At 31.9% G+C, this 13,960-nt stretch overlaps 2 protein-coding genes across 3 annotated transcripts in view; one reads left to right on the plus strand and one right to left on the minus strand.

Moving 5' to 3' along the window:
* The window catches only part of LOC136033564 (rab3 GTPase-activating protein catalytic subunit-like), a 424,515-nt gene that overhangs the window by 113,865 nt on the left and 296,690 nt on the right, over positions 1-13,960 (minus strand). The window lies entirely within an intron of this gene.
* Positions 1-13,960, plus strand: part of LOC136033565 (uncharacterized) — a 35,622-nt gene that overhangs the window by 17,713 nt on the left and 3,949 nt on the right. Inside the window, exons 2-5 of the mRNA XM_065714324.1 lie at positions 485-1,003; positions 5,947-6,152; positions 9,897-10,148; positions 13,239-13,434. Coding sequence (XP_065570396.1) covers positions 485-1,003; positions 5,947-6,152; positions 9,897-10,148; positions 13,239-13,434 — 1,173 coding nt within the window. The remainder of the gene's footprint in view (positions 1-484; positions 1,004-5,946; positions 6,153-9,896; positions 10,149-13,238; positions 13,435-13,960) is intronic.

A 13,960-nucleotide genomic window follows, 5' to 3' on the forward strand; every position in this document is an offset into this window, starting at 1 on the left:
TTGACAAGTATGATCGAAATAAATTTTTTTGCCTTCAAAATAGCACAATTTAAAATTAAAAATAACCATTAACAAAATAAGTAACTTTAAAAATAGCGTATCATATAAAAACAGATTTCCGTTATTTCTGAATTTCATGGTATCCTTCATCAGTATCAGCGAAATCGCGCTAGCCTTTGATAAGGCTAGCTTAAGGAAGCTTTGATACACCCGAGGGGTCACGGACTTTCAAAAATCACGTACGCCAGGTACTGCGTGCCAAGCGTGGCCAAAGTATGCCAGGCGTGGCAAAATTTTAGGGAAAATCGTCGTTCAAACGCAGTCCAAACACTGTTACGCACAGCAAGGCTATTTTTCTGCATTTCAATATCTTGCGCTTATGTAGTATGTCCGAAATTATATATGTTTGTTTTATCTGCTCAAAATAAGGATTTTTCGTTTGGATTAATATTTTTTTTTTTTTTACTCTTTTTTTGTCTTATAGGGTAAAGAAAAAATCGAGCACAACAGTTTATTTGGTTCTCCTCATTGTTACATCATCGGCGAAAAATCCTGGAAGGACATTAAGCAATGAGCCCTTTATTGGGTGCTTAAATGAGCGTGTTCCTGCACTCGATTTTATAGAAGCAGTAAAATGTCGGGGTGTGACTACGGACTTCATATCCAGCCATCTGAATAAATTAAAGGCCCAAGAAATATTGGAAGTGGACTGTTTACACTGTAAAATCTTACAATGTCCATCATTTAATCAGACGATATCGAAAATACGACTTGTCAGCAGTGGGGTTAAACAAATACAACAAGATGCGTTTCTTAAGTCGGCAGAAAGTCTCATAGAAATAGATTTATCAGGCAATTCCCTGAGACGCTTCCCACCAGCCATTATGAATTTGACAGAATTGGAAATATTGGATTTAAGCAATAATAATATAACAACTCTCCCAGAGGGAAAACAGTTTTTCCATCTTTGGAAACTAAAAGTCCTGAATATGGCATTTAATAGGTGAGTATTATCAAATAGAAAAAGAGATGCTACTTTCCAAAATTCACATTTCTTGCCACGTTAAAGCATCAACCTTATTGTGGAAGGAATTTATTGGGGGTGAAAAGTTAAAACCCAACCAGGGGATCTAACTCTCAAATTTTAGTTAATTTTAGCTAATTTTAGTTTTCATTGGATTCAACCGCCTTGGATTCCAAACGCTTACATATTGTTTATGAACTCAGTGACCACGTTTTTAATGTTCAATATCATGGTTAATGAAATAGCATGGACGCAGTAAAGAGCGACGTGTCTCCTTTTTCGACACTCCAATATTGTTAACAATAAATGAAATTTGTTATTGTTTTTTTTTTTTTTTTTTTTAAGAGGTAAAACTGATTTTAAGGTTACAAGCCACCTTTTCAACATTGTTTTGCCATTGGGCACCCTCACGCTCTCCTAGCACTGGAACAAAATTTTAATGTAGCTATTTTAGTCAGACGGTCGAAAGGTCCGTAAAATGTCCCTCTGGTTCAAATAAGTGATCGTAACCCAGGGGAAAAAGTAACAAATTAAATTAATATCTCATTAGAAGGCTCACTTTATGGAAAGATGGACATGTCAGTCCTTACTGGAATGATGATTGGGCAAATATTTTGGTCTCCTGAATTGTTTGGGCCTGAAACCCCGACCTCATTCATCGCTTCCTCCTTCCGTTTTCATAAATACAAAAATGTTGCATTTCACTTGACTTGTGGCTTACCAGGGATTACTTAAGTCCAAGGCGCCACATTACTTTGTATTCAATTCATTTCAATTACTTCAATTTATATTTCAAGCTTAACTCGAGGGCATCAAAGATACCAGGAATCCTCCGATGGAACTTTTCTGTAGTGGGTACTCCTACGTGTATCCCCATAACTCCTAATCGAACCATCGTTATCGCTACCGCTCCTGCTATCCCTACTCTAACCTTGACTAGTGCCACCGTAAAAGATCCCAACACGACTCATATTCCTTTCAAATGTGAAGTAATTTCTAGAGTTTAGTAAAATTATTAGAAAAACTAATTGGTAATTTTCAAAACAATCTATTGTGTTATACAATCAGTAAACTAAATATAATAGAAGTTACCAGAAATAAGAATAAGCTCTACCCTCTCATACAACCCTCACCCTAAAATGTCTGTGTTATAATAAAAACTATAATATCATGAAGATTACCCTACTCATTTTACCAGGAAAAATGTTATCGAAAAAATGCTTTTGACAATAACAGGGGTGTATTCAGAGGAGAAGGTTGAGACATTTGATCCCCCACCCCAAAACAAATCTTTGACGGACTCGTATAAACGTGGCAAAATGCATATAAACAAACTTTTTATACGTTTTTTTAAGTAATTTTGTAACTTTCCCCTTAGCGAAAACAAAATCCTGGCTACGGCCCAGGACAATATTTTAAAATACTAAAAACAAAGAAAATGAAATATAACTTTTCGAATTGGTTACATAAAACTCACTCAAAAAACGCTGTTCTAAAAACTTTCTAGTTCTGAAATAACCTAAAGAAATTTTCAGAAAATCACTGTTTAAGGAAAAAATAAACCTAAGATGGGTCCAGGGGGTAGAAAAGGTTTTATTTTAATGTCCTATACCGGGTCTTAGTACTTTAAAATAACTTTATTTTCGTTCCTGTTTCCTTCCGTTTGTACCTGTATCTTTTAAAATTACTGAAAATAAATAGGCTAGTAAAGCTTCAAATGTAAGCAATCTGTTTAGTTTTCAGTAAAGCATGATTGAACTACTGGACCTTCTTGGGGTGAGGGGGGTTTGGAGAGGGCGCCTATGTCGCAATTATTTGATTGTGTTTCCATAAGTCTTTAGTTCTGTTCAAATGTTAATTTTAGTTTTATTTAGATTTAGGATTTGTTTTCTTCGAGCTGTATAATTTATGATCGTTCTAAGTTTCATACCCTATACACTTTCTTTTTTGGGTACAATGAACTGGTGACTTTAAAGAGATTTTTTAATAGACACCCATACACATATACAAAGACGCATATATATATATATATATATATATATATATATATATATATATATATATATATATATATATATATATATATATATATATATATATATATATATATATATATATATATATATATATATATATATATATATATATATATATATATATATATATATATATATGTCTCACATGTCTCACAAAGAAGGACCCCCAAAATGACTTTGTCCCTGGTGCTAACTTGCTCTATTTAGCCCGAGTAGAATCCCAGCAGTGAAGTGGATGATTTGATAAGTTTATGCTGATAATATTTGATCTTCTGAGATCGGTAGATAAACAAAAAAAAAAGAAGATCCTTGACAATACACTATAACTTTCTATTGATTGCCCACACTCGTCTGACTAACTCCACACCTTATTACTCATTGTGCTCTGATAAATTCCATGACGGAGCTATGCCATTAATGTGTAATTTGTAATCCAACACGCTATTCCCAGTTGAAGCGGCAATCACTTAGTTTTTATTTATACTATGTATCTGGTTTCAAATTTGGAGATAGTAACAAACACTGATCAAGGAATGGAAGGAAATAGTATTGAGTTATTACCTAGCCTTGGTTATTCTGTTGTTTGTCAATTAACTCTTTGACATCCAAAACAACATCACCTTGAACAAGAACCTATTTTTATCAATTATTGAATAGCGAAGGTTAAGAAAAGTTAGCATTGATCCTTAAATAATTGTACTTAACGAAAATTTGTCAACTGAAAGTAAGGAATTATATTAAAAAAACGAGCAAAAACTATATTGTATATAAGAAGGGCTCCCCCTTCCTCACTCTTCGCTCTTTACGCTAAAGTCTTAAATCTCTTTAAAACACTTCTCATTCAATTTCAACAATCCTAGTATTCAGTAGTTATACTTAAAGCATTGCGACAATAAGTCAAACGTTAGAGTAAAGAGTTAGGGATGAGGTAGGGGTAGCCCCCCTTGAACAATAGAAACCTCATGGAATACAAAAAACAATATCAATTCATTCAACAAATATAAATATATTTAAGATTTAGTAAAAAAAATCTTTTGATTTCAAATCATTAAAAAATGGATTGAAAATTATGTTTAAATCAAATCAAAGGCTTTTAGTAGTGCGTCCAATACCCCCAAATTTTTTCAAAAGGAAATTTGTTTTATCTAACTCTCTCCAAAAAGTAATGCCCATAAACCAACGGAAGTTAACGCAAAATAAAAATCGTTATTTACTAAAAGAGGTTAGTTTCCGGAGAGATTTCAGGAAAAAGAATTTTTTCCGGGAAATTCGTAGATTGCACAGCCACTCGCCATTAGTGACAATAATAGGAAGGATTTTTCTTGTAATGATCTTACTTTTGTGTGCCCAGTAGCTTACCTTTGCAGCCCAGTAACTTACTTAACCTGCGATAATGAATACTTCTTATTTGTTAAAAATGAAAAAAAACGGCTTTTAATAAATAATTACAGACTACAAATCTAAATAATGGTGAAAATAGTAATAATAGAAGTAAAAAGAGTAACAGATAAAGCATTTAAATATATTTTCTTAGACCAAACTATCTGTCCATTTACAATTGAAACGAACATATATTAAAGACGGTACAATTTTATTATAAGACAGTGAAAAATAAAACAAACTTTTTAATACAAAAATAATAGTAAAAATTCGAATGTTTTGATTTGACATTCAGATTTAAACTAAATAGTAAACTTATATTGTTTTATATTGTTCCTTTGTTCCTTATATTGTATACTTATATTGTATACTACTTTGTATATATTGTATACTTATATTGTATATTACTTTGTATACTTATATTGTTCCTTTATTGTTTGTGCAGGGTTCTTTACCATATTGCATTTCGCTCAAATATGAGTTTCTGTTTCGTTTTTCTTTTCTTTTTTTTGTGTATGTAGCCTCTGTTGTGTTTTTCTTTATATGTTTTGTGCTTGGTTCTTTACCATACTGCGTTTCGTTCAAATGTGAGTTTTCCTTTCGTTCAAAGTGAGTTTTCCTTTCGTTCTTTTTAATATATTTTTCTTTCAATTCTAGATACAGTGTTTCTGAAAAAAGGTTACATTTATAATTCGAATGAAGCAAAGATCTCGGATTGTATAACTAGTGTCTTTTCAACGTATTCGGAACGAATTCAGGAACATTTGTTCGGAACGAACAAACTGTGTATATCCATCCTTAAATCACGACCTATTGTATTTTCTTTTTGCCTTTTTTTCTAACCGAAGTCCTGAGTTTGTTCTGATTTTTCGTAATTTCCTGTTTCATTTTTTATGACCCCCCCTTAAAATAATCGGTGCATAAGCATCTACTATTTGGTGGAAAATAGATAACAACAAAAGTAAATACAAAAGGTCTTGATTTGAGGATGAAAATCCACAGATTGTTCTGATTTCGTTTCGAACATGTTGAAAAGATACTAGTCATAGAGTCCGAGATTTTTGCTTCATTCAAATTCTAAAAGTAATAATTTTCAGAAATACTGTACCTACCTTTGAAACGAAAATATACTAAAAAGGGTTAAAATTTATTAATAAGACAGTGAAAAAGCTTTTCATACGAAAAACTATTCACAGAAAACATTTAAAGAAAAAATCATCAAAAACTGCACAAAAAAAAGAAAATGAAATGAAAACTCATATTTAACGATTGTTCAATATGGTAAGGCACCAGAGCAGAGACAATAAAGTAACAGGGCAAAAAGTCTGCTATAAGTAGCCTATAGTACTGTACATCCGAGTGTGAAACCAAAATATTCAGATTTTTACAATTTTTTTTTGTATTAATGTATTATTTTTGTTTGTCATACGTCATGTATAGCCAGTGGGGTCTTAAAATGTATTTATATTTTAAGTTAGTAGATATTTAATTTATTTACTCTTTCAGACTCGGAACAATACAAGAAATCCAAGAGAGAAATTTAAAAGGAACAAGTAGGCCTCTATCGCTGACTGTCTTTAACCTAGAACCGTTGCGAGAAATTCTAGAAGTGCTAAACTTGCGAGGCAACGGACTGAAAGTCTTGCCTGAGCAGTTTATTAGGCCTTTCCCAAGGTTAAGAAGTCTAGACCTATCTGGAAATTTACTTTCAGGTATGTCTTAACTTGATTATTGACAATATTCCATGCGATGCCTTTAGAAATTACTGATATCAATAGTTTTCTTTTCAAACAATCTATGAAGCCTCTTCGGTTTCGGGAACCAAATTGGATAGATGGCTCTCAGCTAAGGTTTTTCTGTCGAAATTAGTTTCGGTGTGAATCTTCCCAAAATTCCGTAGAAGTGGGAGCACTGGATATCAAAGGAACGGTGCGTCGAAGATTTAACACTGAAAAGTAATTTTACTTATCCGGATCATTTCTGAGTAATTAAATTTTCCAGAGGAGCGAGGGAGGCTTCAAAAATATTTTGTTTAAATGGCTCTCTTAAGGAGATTTTATTTCTTATACGCTTTTTATTATTTTTTCGAGAGGTGTGTAACATAACACGCTTTAATTTTCTCTCAAAGCTAAAGAAAATTGCATCCATTGCAGCTATACAAGCTGTTACGGTTGTTATTTTCTGTGTATTATTGCTACTTACGTTTTGAAATACAATTAACACTTTTTTTCATGACAGTCAACTCTTGTAACTACCGCAAATATACACTTGTTAAAACACAAAGTTGAGATACATTCAATGAACAAATTTCTTAGTTAAAAACATTCAATATTGTCTTTTTTCGATTCAAGTGGAGAGACAGAGTAGCCTACTCGAAACTTTGATGATAATGAGGGATAGCTAACAACTACCACTACTACATCTCACTGCAACACTAAACCCCCTAAGGCCAACATAGCTACGCAAGGTCCTCCTCCAGACCAACCTATTCAAAAATTCACTTTTCATACCCTCCCATGAAGTTCCAATTAAGTTCTGACTTGGTGTACAAACGAGCAATGAATCAGGACAACTATATGTTTTAATGAATCCCCCTCATTGCTAACATTTTAGTGGCATAGTAGGCAGGTAGCCACTTGTTTCCTTTAAAAATTACTCTAGATCCTGTTTTGATACATTTCATTCAATTTATGATCTTTTGCCTCTAAAAATAATAGAGGTTTTGATTAGACCGAATTTGTGGAAAGCAGCTTAATTTGGCAGCACCTCGGCTAAAATGGAACAGCACAAAACCGCACAGTTGCATGACATAGCCACCTCTCTTACAGCAACTGGAATCGCTTAACTAAACTTAACTTAATCACTTAACTAGATAATATTTTTGCCTTCTATTGTTAATCAGCTAAAAATCTAAAATGTTGCCAAATTATGCCCCTCCACCCAACAAAAAAGCCACAGACTATCCATAAACCACTTTTAAAATATATGAAACCTTAAATAATGAGGTGCAAAGTCAATTGCTTTTATTTGACAACTCATGGTTAAAATAGTAATAGAATTTTGTTTAATTTGGAGAATTTTAAAAACTATAATATTTGCGCATCAATCAGGCAGACAGTATTTTATACAACTCCCTTGCAAACCTTTCTAATTTACTTTGTCTGCAATAACAAAATCAAATCCTTACAATTTTGGTCAAATCCAAAGCTAGACTGTTCCATTTACTTAATTAGATTACGTGCTTTGCAACCCCCCCCCCCCACTCGATCCCTTTAGCTGGATGACTTCATGAAACGAACATGTAGAAGAGATACAGAAACTAATTAATAAAAGGAATTAAGGGTTGGTGGCCGTTGATGGCGCATTAGACCAAACACAACGGTTCTTGAGATCTGTTTCCTAGGATTAGATAGGCAGAATATTTAAAACTATTTACGTAAGAAACTCTATTTTTTTTAATTTATACAGAATACCTTTCCTGGGGATTGAGAGGTCAAAGTTTGAACTTGCTATTTTGGAAAAAAATTATGCTTAATTATACTTACACTTAATTATAATTATACTTAATGCGTATAATCAGAGGCAGTTTTAGGGGAGGGAGCAGAAGTGGCACTTGCCCCGGGAGTGCAAAATTTCGAATAAGTAATCAACGGTTATAATTTTACAATTTCTGAAATTTTATTTTGATTGACATAAAGTAGAGGGCACGATTAATAAATGTAAATAATAAGGAACGATCAATTAATTTTGAAAAAAATTGGGATAAATTAGAAACAATTAAAACATGTTGATTAAATAACAATATTTAAAATAATTAGTTGGAATAATCAATAATGATTAAGCAATAAATTAAAAATAATAAAAAATTATCAAGTTGAAAATAAATATGCTAATGAATTCTTTTTTAATTTGGCCAAAAATTTTTGTGGGAGACAGGGGAAAGGGCGCTAATCAAGATTTTATCAATTTAATCAATGTATAAACAATTATAGCTGCTTTTATTAAGGAACAGGGGGACCAAGCTTGTGTTGTTTTTTTAGATGTCAGATTCAATTTTGTTTTTGAGACGTTGCCAATCCATTCAGAGAATTAATTGTCTTTTTGATGCATTTCAAAACTGTAGAAATTTAACTTCGGGCCAAATTATCATTGCACAATTCTCAGATGGTACATTTAACAGAAAAATGACACAACTTTCCGAAACATTTCCGGACAATTTTCCGGACAACTTTCCGGACAATTTCGGAAAGGGAGTAAGGAAACACTGGTTTCCACCCATTGAAATATTTAAACGCATTCAGAAAAGCAAAGCTCGCTCGGAATAATGAATATGAATAAACTAATCTTATATGACTGAGTGTATCTTTAACTGGGTCCGTCTCCAAATACTTGACTAAGATTTGTTTTCAAAACTTCATTTTGCTGTTTTATTTATTCAGTTTATTTTATCTGTTTATTTATATAAAACTTGTTCAGGTTTAATTAGTAGTCTTTTGAATTAGAGTTGCGCTTTTACTAATACTTTACGCTTTCCTGCATTGAAAATGCATTTCTTGCGCCGTATTTTCCACAGTATGTGGGAATATATAAATCGAGAGATACCCATATGAGCAAATGTATAGAAAGTTGCTATAGAAAATCAAATATCTTGAATTAATAATTAAATGCAGGAATTTTTTTATACGGTAAAGAAATAATCACATAGAAATATACAATGGAAACCGCTCCGCATATATAGCAAATATAACTGAACATAGCTACGAACAAGCTTTTAACTTTAATTTAGTAACAAAGGATAATTGCTCGAAAAATTTGTTACTGCCGTTGGAGTTCAGACCATTACTCCTACGTCACTATATAGAGCTACCAACCCATGACCAACAGGCACACTTGACAAACTTCTAATAGGATTTTTAATTGTTTTGATTTTAATTTCATATTTTAAATATCCAAAATTTCAGTGATTAATCATTTGATATTGAATTTTAGTTATCAGTTCCTTTTACTTTATTTGCATGGAATGGTAAAGTCTAAAATAAAAGCTATGACAGGGGGGCTTATTGGAAAAGGGTTGATAGCTCCGGTTAGTCTCAGGGAAATCCTCTGTTCAACTGCTACATCAGCAACATTTTTTTAAAAGCAATTTCCTTTAATTAGAAATCACTGCAAATTTTCCTTCACAAACATAATGAGCATTGAAAAATCAACAACATGAACATTATCTGTAAAAAAAGTGATTTTGCAATTTCACTTCATGTATCTTACTATTTTTACTTTATTTTATTGATTTTTCACTTTTAGTTTATTAGTTTTCCTGTGTTTTAATAATTTTTTACTTTTAGTTTATAAGTTTTACTTTACTTTATTATTTTTTTTTCTTTTAGTCAATTAGTTTTACTATAAGTCATTACTTTATTACTAATTCTTGCTTTATTAGTTTCTTTACTATCTTTTAGATATACCGTTAGAAGCATTTTCAGCCATGCCAGATTTACAAAACCTCTACTTGGATAATAATCGTTTGCTCCACTTACACCTCTTCAATCAACCCCCTCAGCTGAAATTGCTGTCACTTCAAGGCAATCGACTAAATTGCACCTGCCCTATCGTTATGTACAACAAAATCGAAAATAGAAGCAACAGTGCAGAGATGAACAGTAGCTTCTGTGAAGCTAATATAGACAAACTTTCATTTCAAATTTTGAAAGGTAAAGGACTATTATCTTCACAAAAAATTTTGAAATGGTAATAGGAAATTTTTTGGTCGGCAATGATACCCGGGTATATAAAGAAATATAAGGAGAAATGGTAATTATAACATAGGCTGAAAGTAGCAAGGACATAAATCTAATAAAATTTAAATATTATAATTATTAATATAATTAATTAGTGTAACTATAATTATGTAATTATGTTAATATAATCAATTATAAAAATAATAAAATAATAACTTAGTTATTATTAACTATGCCTAAAACGTGTGAATTTCTTTAAATTTTTCTTTAGACTTAAAAATCAAGAAGTTTTTAGGACGGTATCAAGTTTCTGTCAGCGTTGCCACGGTAAATAGTGAAAATAAATAAGAACAACTAATTAGTTAAATTTGACAACTCTTTTGTCCTCAAAATTAACAGTCTGTAACCACCCAAATACAACTAAACATTAAAAGAAAAGCTGCACCTTCTTAAGCTGTTTGAAATCATATTTTTTTTTACTTTTACGCATATTTCTTTTTTTTTTAATTTAGCACCCATAGCTACCAAAACTGCTTAACTACATATGGAGTGCTTCTTTCATTACAACTGACCGATTTTCCCTAATATTTTTAGACATTTATGGTTGTTTAAGTGTCCACACAGCCAATTCAAACAGTCAGGTTTTATTATCACTCTTTCCGGTACTTTAAAATGGCAAGCGAAGAAGCAGTGTCATTCCCTATTACACTAGTAGCTATTATGTCAATGATAAACTGGATCAAATATTTTTCGATTTTCCAGATATTAATTAGTCATCAAGGCCGAATCAAGAGAGGGGAAGGGAGTTCATCATCCATCCCGAGTTTAGATAACCCATCACGAATTTTCTCTCCGACTCGCAAAGAAATTACAAAAATGTAAATTTTTGATTCTTTTTTTAATTTTTTTGTAGCTCCCCCCTCCCTTAACAAAATTCGTGATAGGCCCTTGCCGGTAATTTTTTATTCAAATACATAATACTTTACAAAATTAGTAACTATTCAACAAGATATTCGGGTGTAGCGATTCATATTTTCAGTTTGTTTGGCATGGGCTCGATTTTGAGATAATTCTGACTTTCTTTAATTTTGAGATAATTTCTGAGATTAATTTTTAAGATGTTAATTATTAATTAATTAATTCTTTGATTGATTCTTTGATTGATATATTGATTAATTAATATTTTGAGATAAGATTAATTTGAGATAAATTTTAGATAATTTTGAGATAATTCTGAGAAATTTTTATGATTAATACATATCGTAGAAGAAAAATACTGATTTTTGCTGCTCGGTCCAAAATAAAAAGTTAAAAGCAGAAAGCTTAAATTAAGGGAAATGCGCTATTATTTCCTATTTTTAGCAAGCTTGCGACCCTGTGAAACTGGTCGACCAAATTGTCCAACAAAGCAAAGCAAAGTTATCAATGCCTCAACTTTTAGCAAAAATAGAGCAGTTGTAAAGTTCCCTTATTTTTTTATTGCATAAAAATTGGATTTGTACATAATCAGAACATCGATATTTATCGATAGATGGTGAAATTCGATTTCAGAACGTGAGATTTTGTTTTAAAAAAGCGAGATTTAATGTAAATAGTAAGTAGTGAAACAGTGCTGTCAAACAAATACTGTGAATTTGAATGGGCGTATCTGGCTGGATATGCGACACGCAGTGTGCCTACCAGTGGCAGTTCTGGCCTCTCTTGCGCCTGGGGCAAAATCTTGATTAGCACCCTTCCCCCATCTGCCACAAAACGTTCAGGCCAAATTTTAACAAAATTTATATTTATTTACTAAATTATTTTCAGTTTATTAGTCAATTAATAATATGTTTTTATTATTTTTTATATATTAATCAAATTGTTTAATTTATTTTAATTATTATCATATAATCATTTTTTTTAATTTTAATTTATTTTATTAATTAATGATTTACAAATTATTTTCATTTCTTAACTGTGTCCTCTAATTTATTTTAATAAAAATAAAATTTCAAAAATTAAAAAATGATTATGACTGCTAGATTATTTATTTGAAATTTTGTGCCTCTAAAATTTCTGTACCTTGGGCAAGTGTCCCTCCCCCTAAAAGAAATTAGTTTTTTAATATTGAAAATTTGTTGAATTCTAATGTGTTTTTGTTTTCTTAATTGTAACCATGTAACAATTTCCTTTTTGTAAACCTTGCGGTTTTCGTGCTTGATTGAGTGCATAACCTTTTGAATACTTTTAAAGATCTTTTAATTGGTCATACTATTTTTCATGTAAACAAGTTTAATCAAATGTCAACAACTAAGAGGAAAAGAAAAAACGCAAGGAAAATGGAAGACATCTGACGCAAAATCATGCCAAAATCGGAACTGTAGAACATTGACCTAAATTCGCGTATTTTCTGCTAAACAAGGAGTTAAAATTACAGATGCCTCGCAGCTTGAAGGCAAATGCTCCTGACTTAGAGTTTATGCCAGGTGACTTAATATATTTTTATAGGCCCGCTCATTGGTACGCTCACTCATCATTGAACCTTGGCAGCACAATCCCCCCCCCCAACCTCCAGGAATGTTCCGCGTATTTTTGACTAATTATTGGCATACCCCATCTGTATTTGAAGGTCCTATAAGTCCTACCCTCCTCTCTTCTCCTCAAAATCTGAATTCGTTGACCTGCCGAATACTATTTTTGTCACTTGCATGTTCTTTGGTATGAATTCCGCAATTTTGTATGTTTTTTGTATTATTTGCTTGGAATCAACGAAGAAATACACAGAAGGAAGAAAATCTGATGTGAACCCTCATCTTTAGAAATGTCTAAAAAAAATGAAAAAAGATGAGGCAAACCTCAGCAAAATTATTTCACTCCAAAATAGAATAAAAATCATTTCGTCTTTTCGATAGTGTAAGATTTGCAGGATATAAAAGACAACAAATACGAAAGAAATACTCAAAATAACCGTTAAATTAGACTTCATAAAACGTTACCGTACGGAAATGCTGATAATTTTTAGGAAGAAAATGTACATATTTACGCATCTTCAGATATAATTGATTAATGCAAGAATCATTCTAGATAATCAAGGGGATTGCTTTGATTCAAGTCTCACTGTGAGAAGTGAAGAAGAAAAGAAGAAGCAATTACCTCTCACAATGGTTGAATATAATTCTAAAGGAAGGTTAGATCTGGAAGCAACTTCTGCCCAGATAGTGGCAAGATGGATGTTGAATGCAACAGCAAAAGAAATCTTTTCCTGGAGCATTTCATGCAGGTAATTCGCCCTATTCTGACCAAAGTTTTGCACCAACCTAAAGAGGGCTTACGTATTAATCTATGCAGAAATTACTCCAAACTCCACTACAGGAGGACTCCACTACAACTCCACTACAACATTACTCCACTCCACTACAACAAGAGCTGCAGCCAAAATCACCGGAGTACAATATACTGTCAAAACTCAAAAAATTTCCAAAAAGAGTAAAAACATAAATGTCGTATACTTCCATGCTAATATGTGTACTTCAGTAATTTTGCGTATCTGCATCGTATTTTCACGAATCCGTCAAATTAATCCTTATTTATGGGGAGACAAATAATCATGCCCTTTGAAAACTACGCCTATATGCATCAAATCGCCTAAGTGTCAAGGGTGACACTACTTTAAATTATAAACTATAAATGTAAGGATAAGCTTGTCTTTAATGAAGTCCCAATTAAAGTAATTACCAAGTATAAAAATTAATAATTTTAAATAATTATTTAATGCCCGAGAATATGGGGATGAAATCCCAATCCCA

This window comes from Artemia franciscana, chromosome 12 (genome assembly GCF_032884065.1).
Source record: "Artemia franciscana chromosome 12, ASM3288406v1, whole genome shotgun sequence".
NCBI classification, from domain to species: domain Eukaryota; kingdom Metazoa; phylum Arthropoda; class Branchiopoda; order Anostraca; family Artemiidae; genus Artemia; species Artemia franciscana.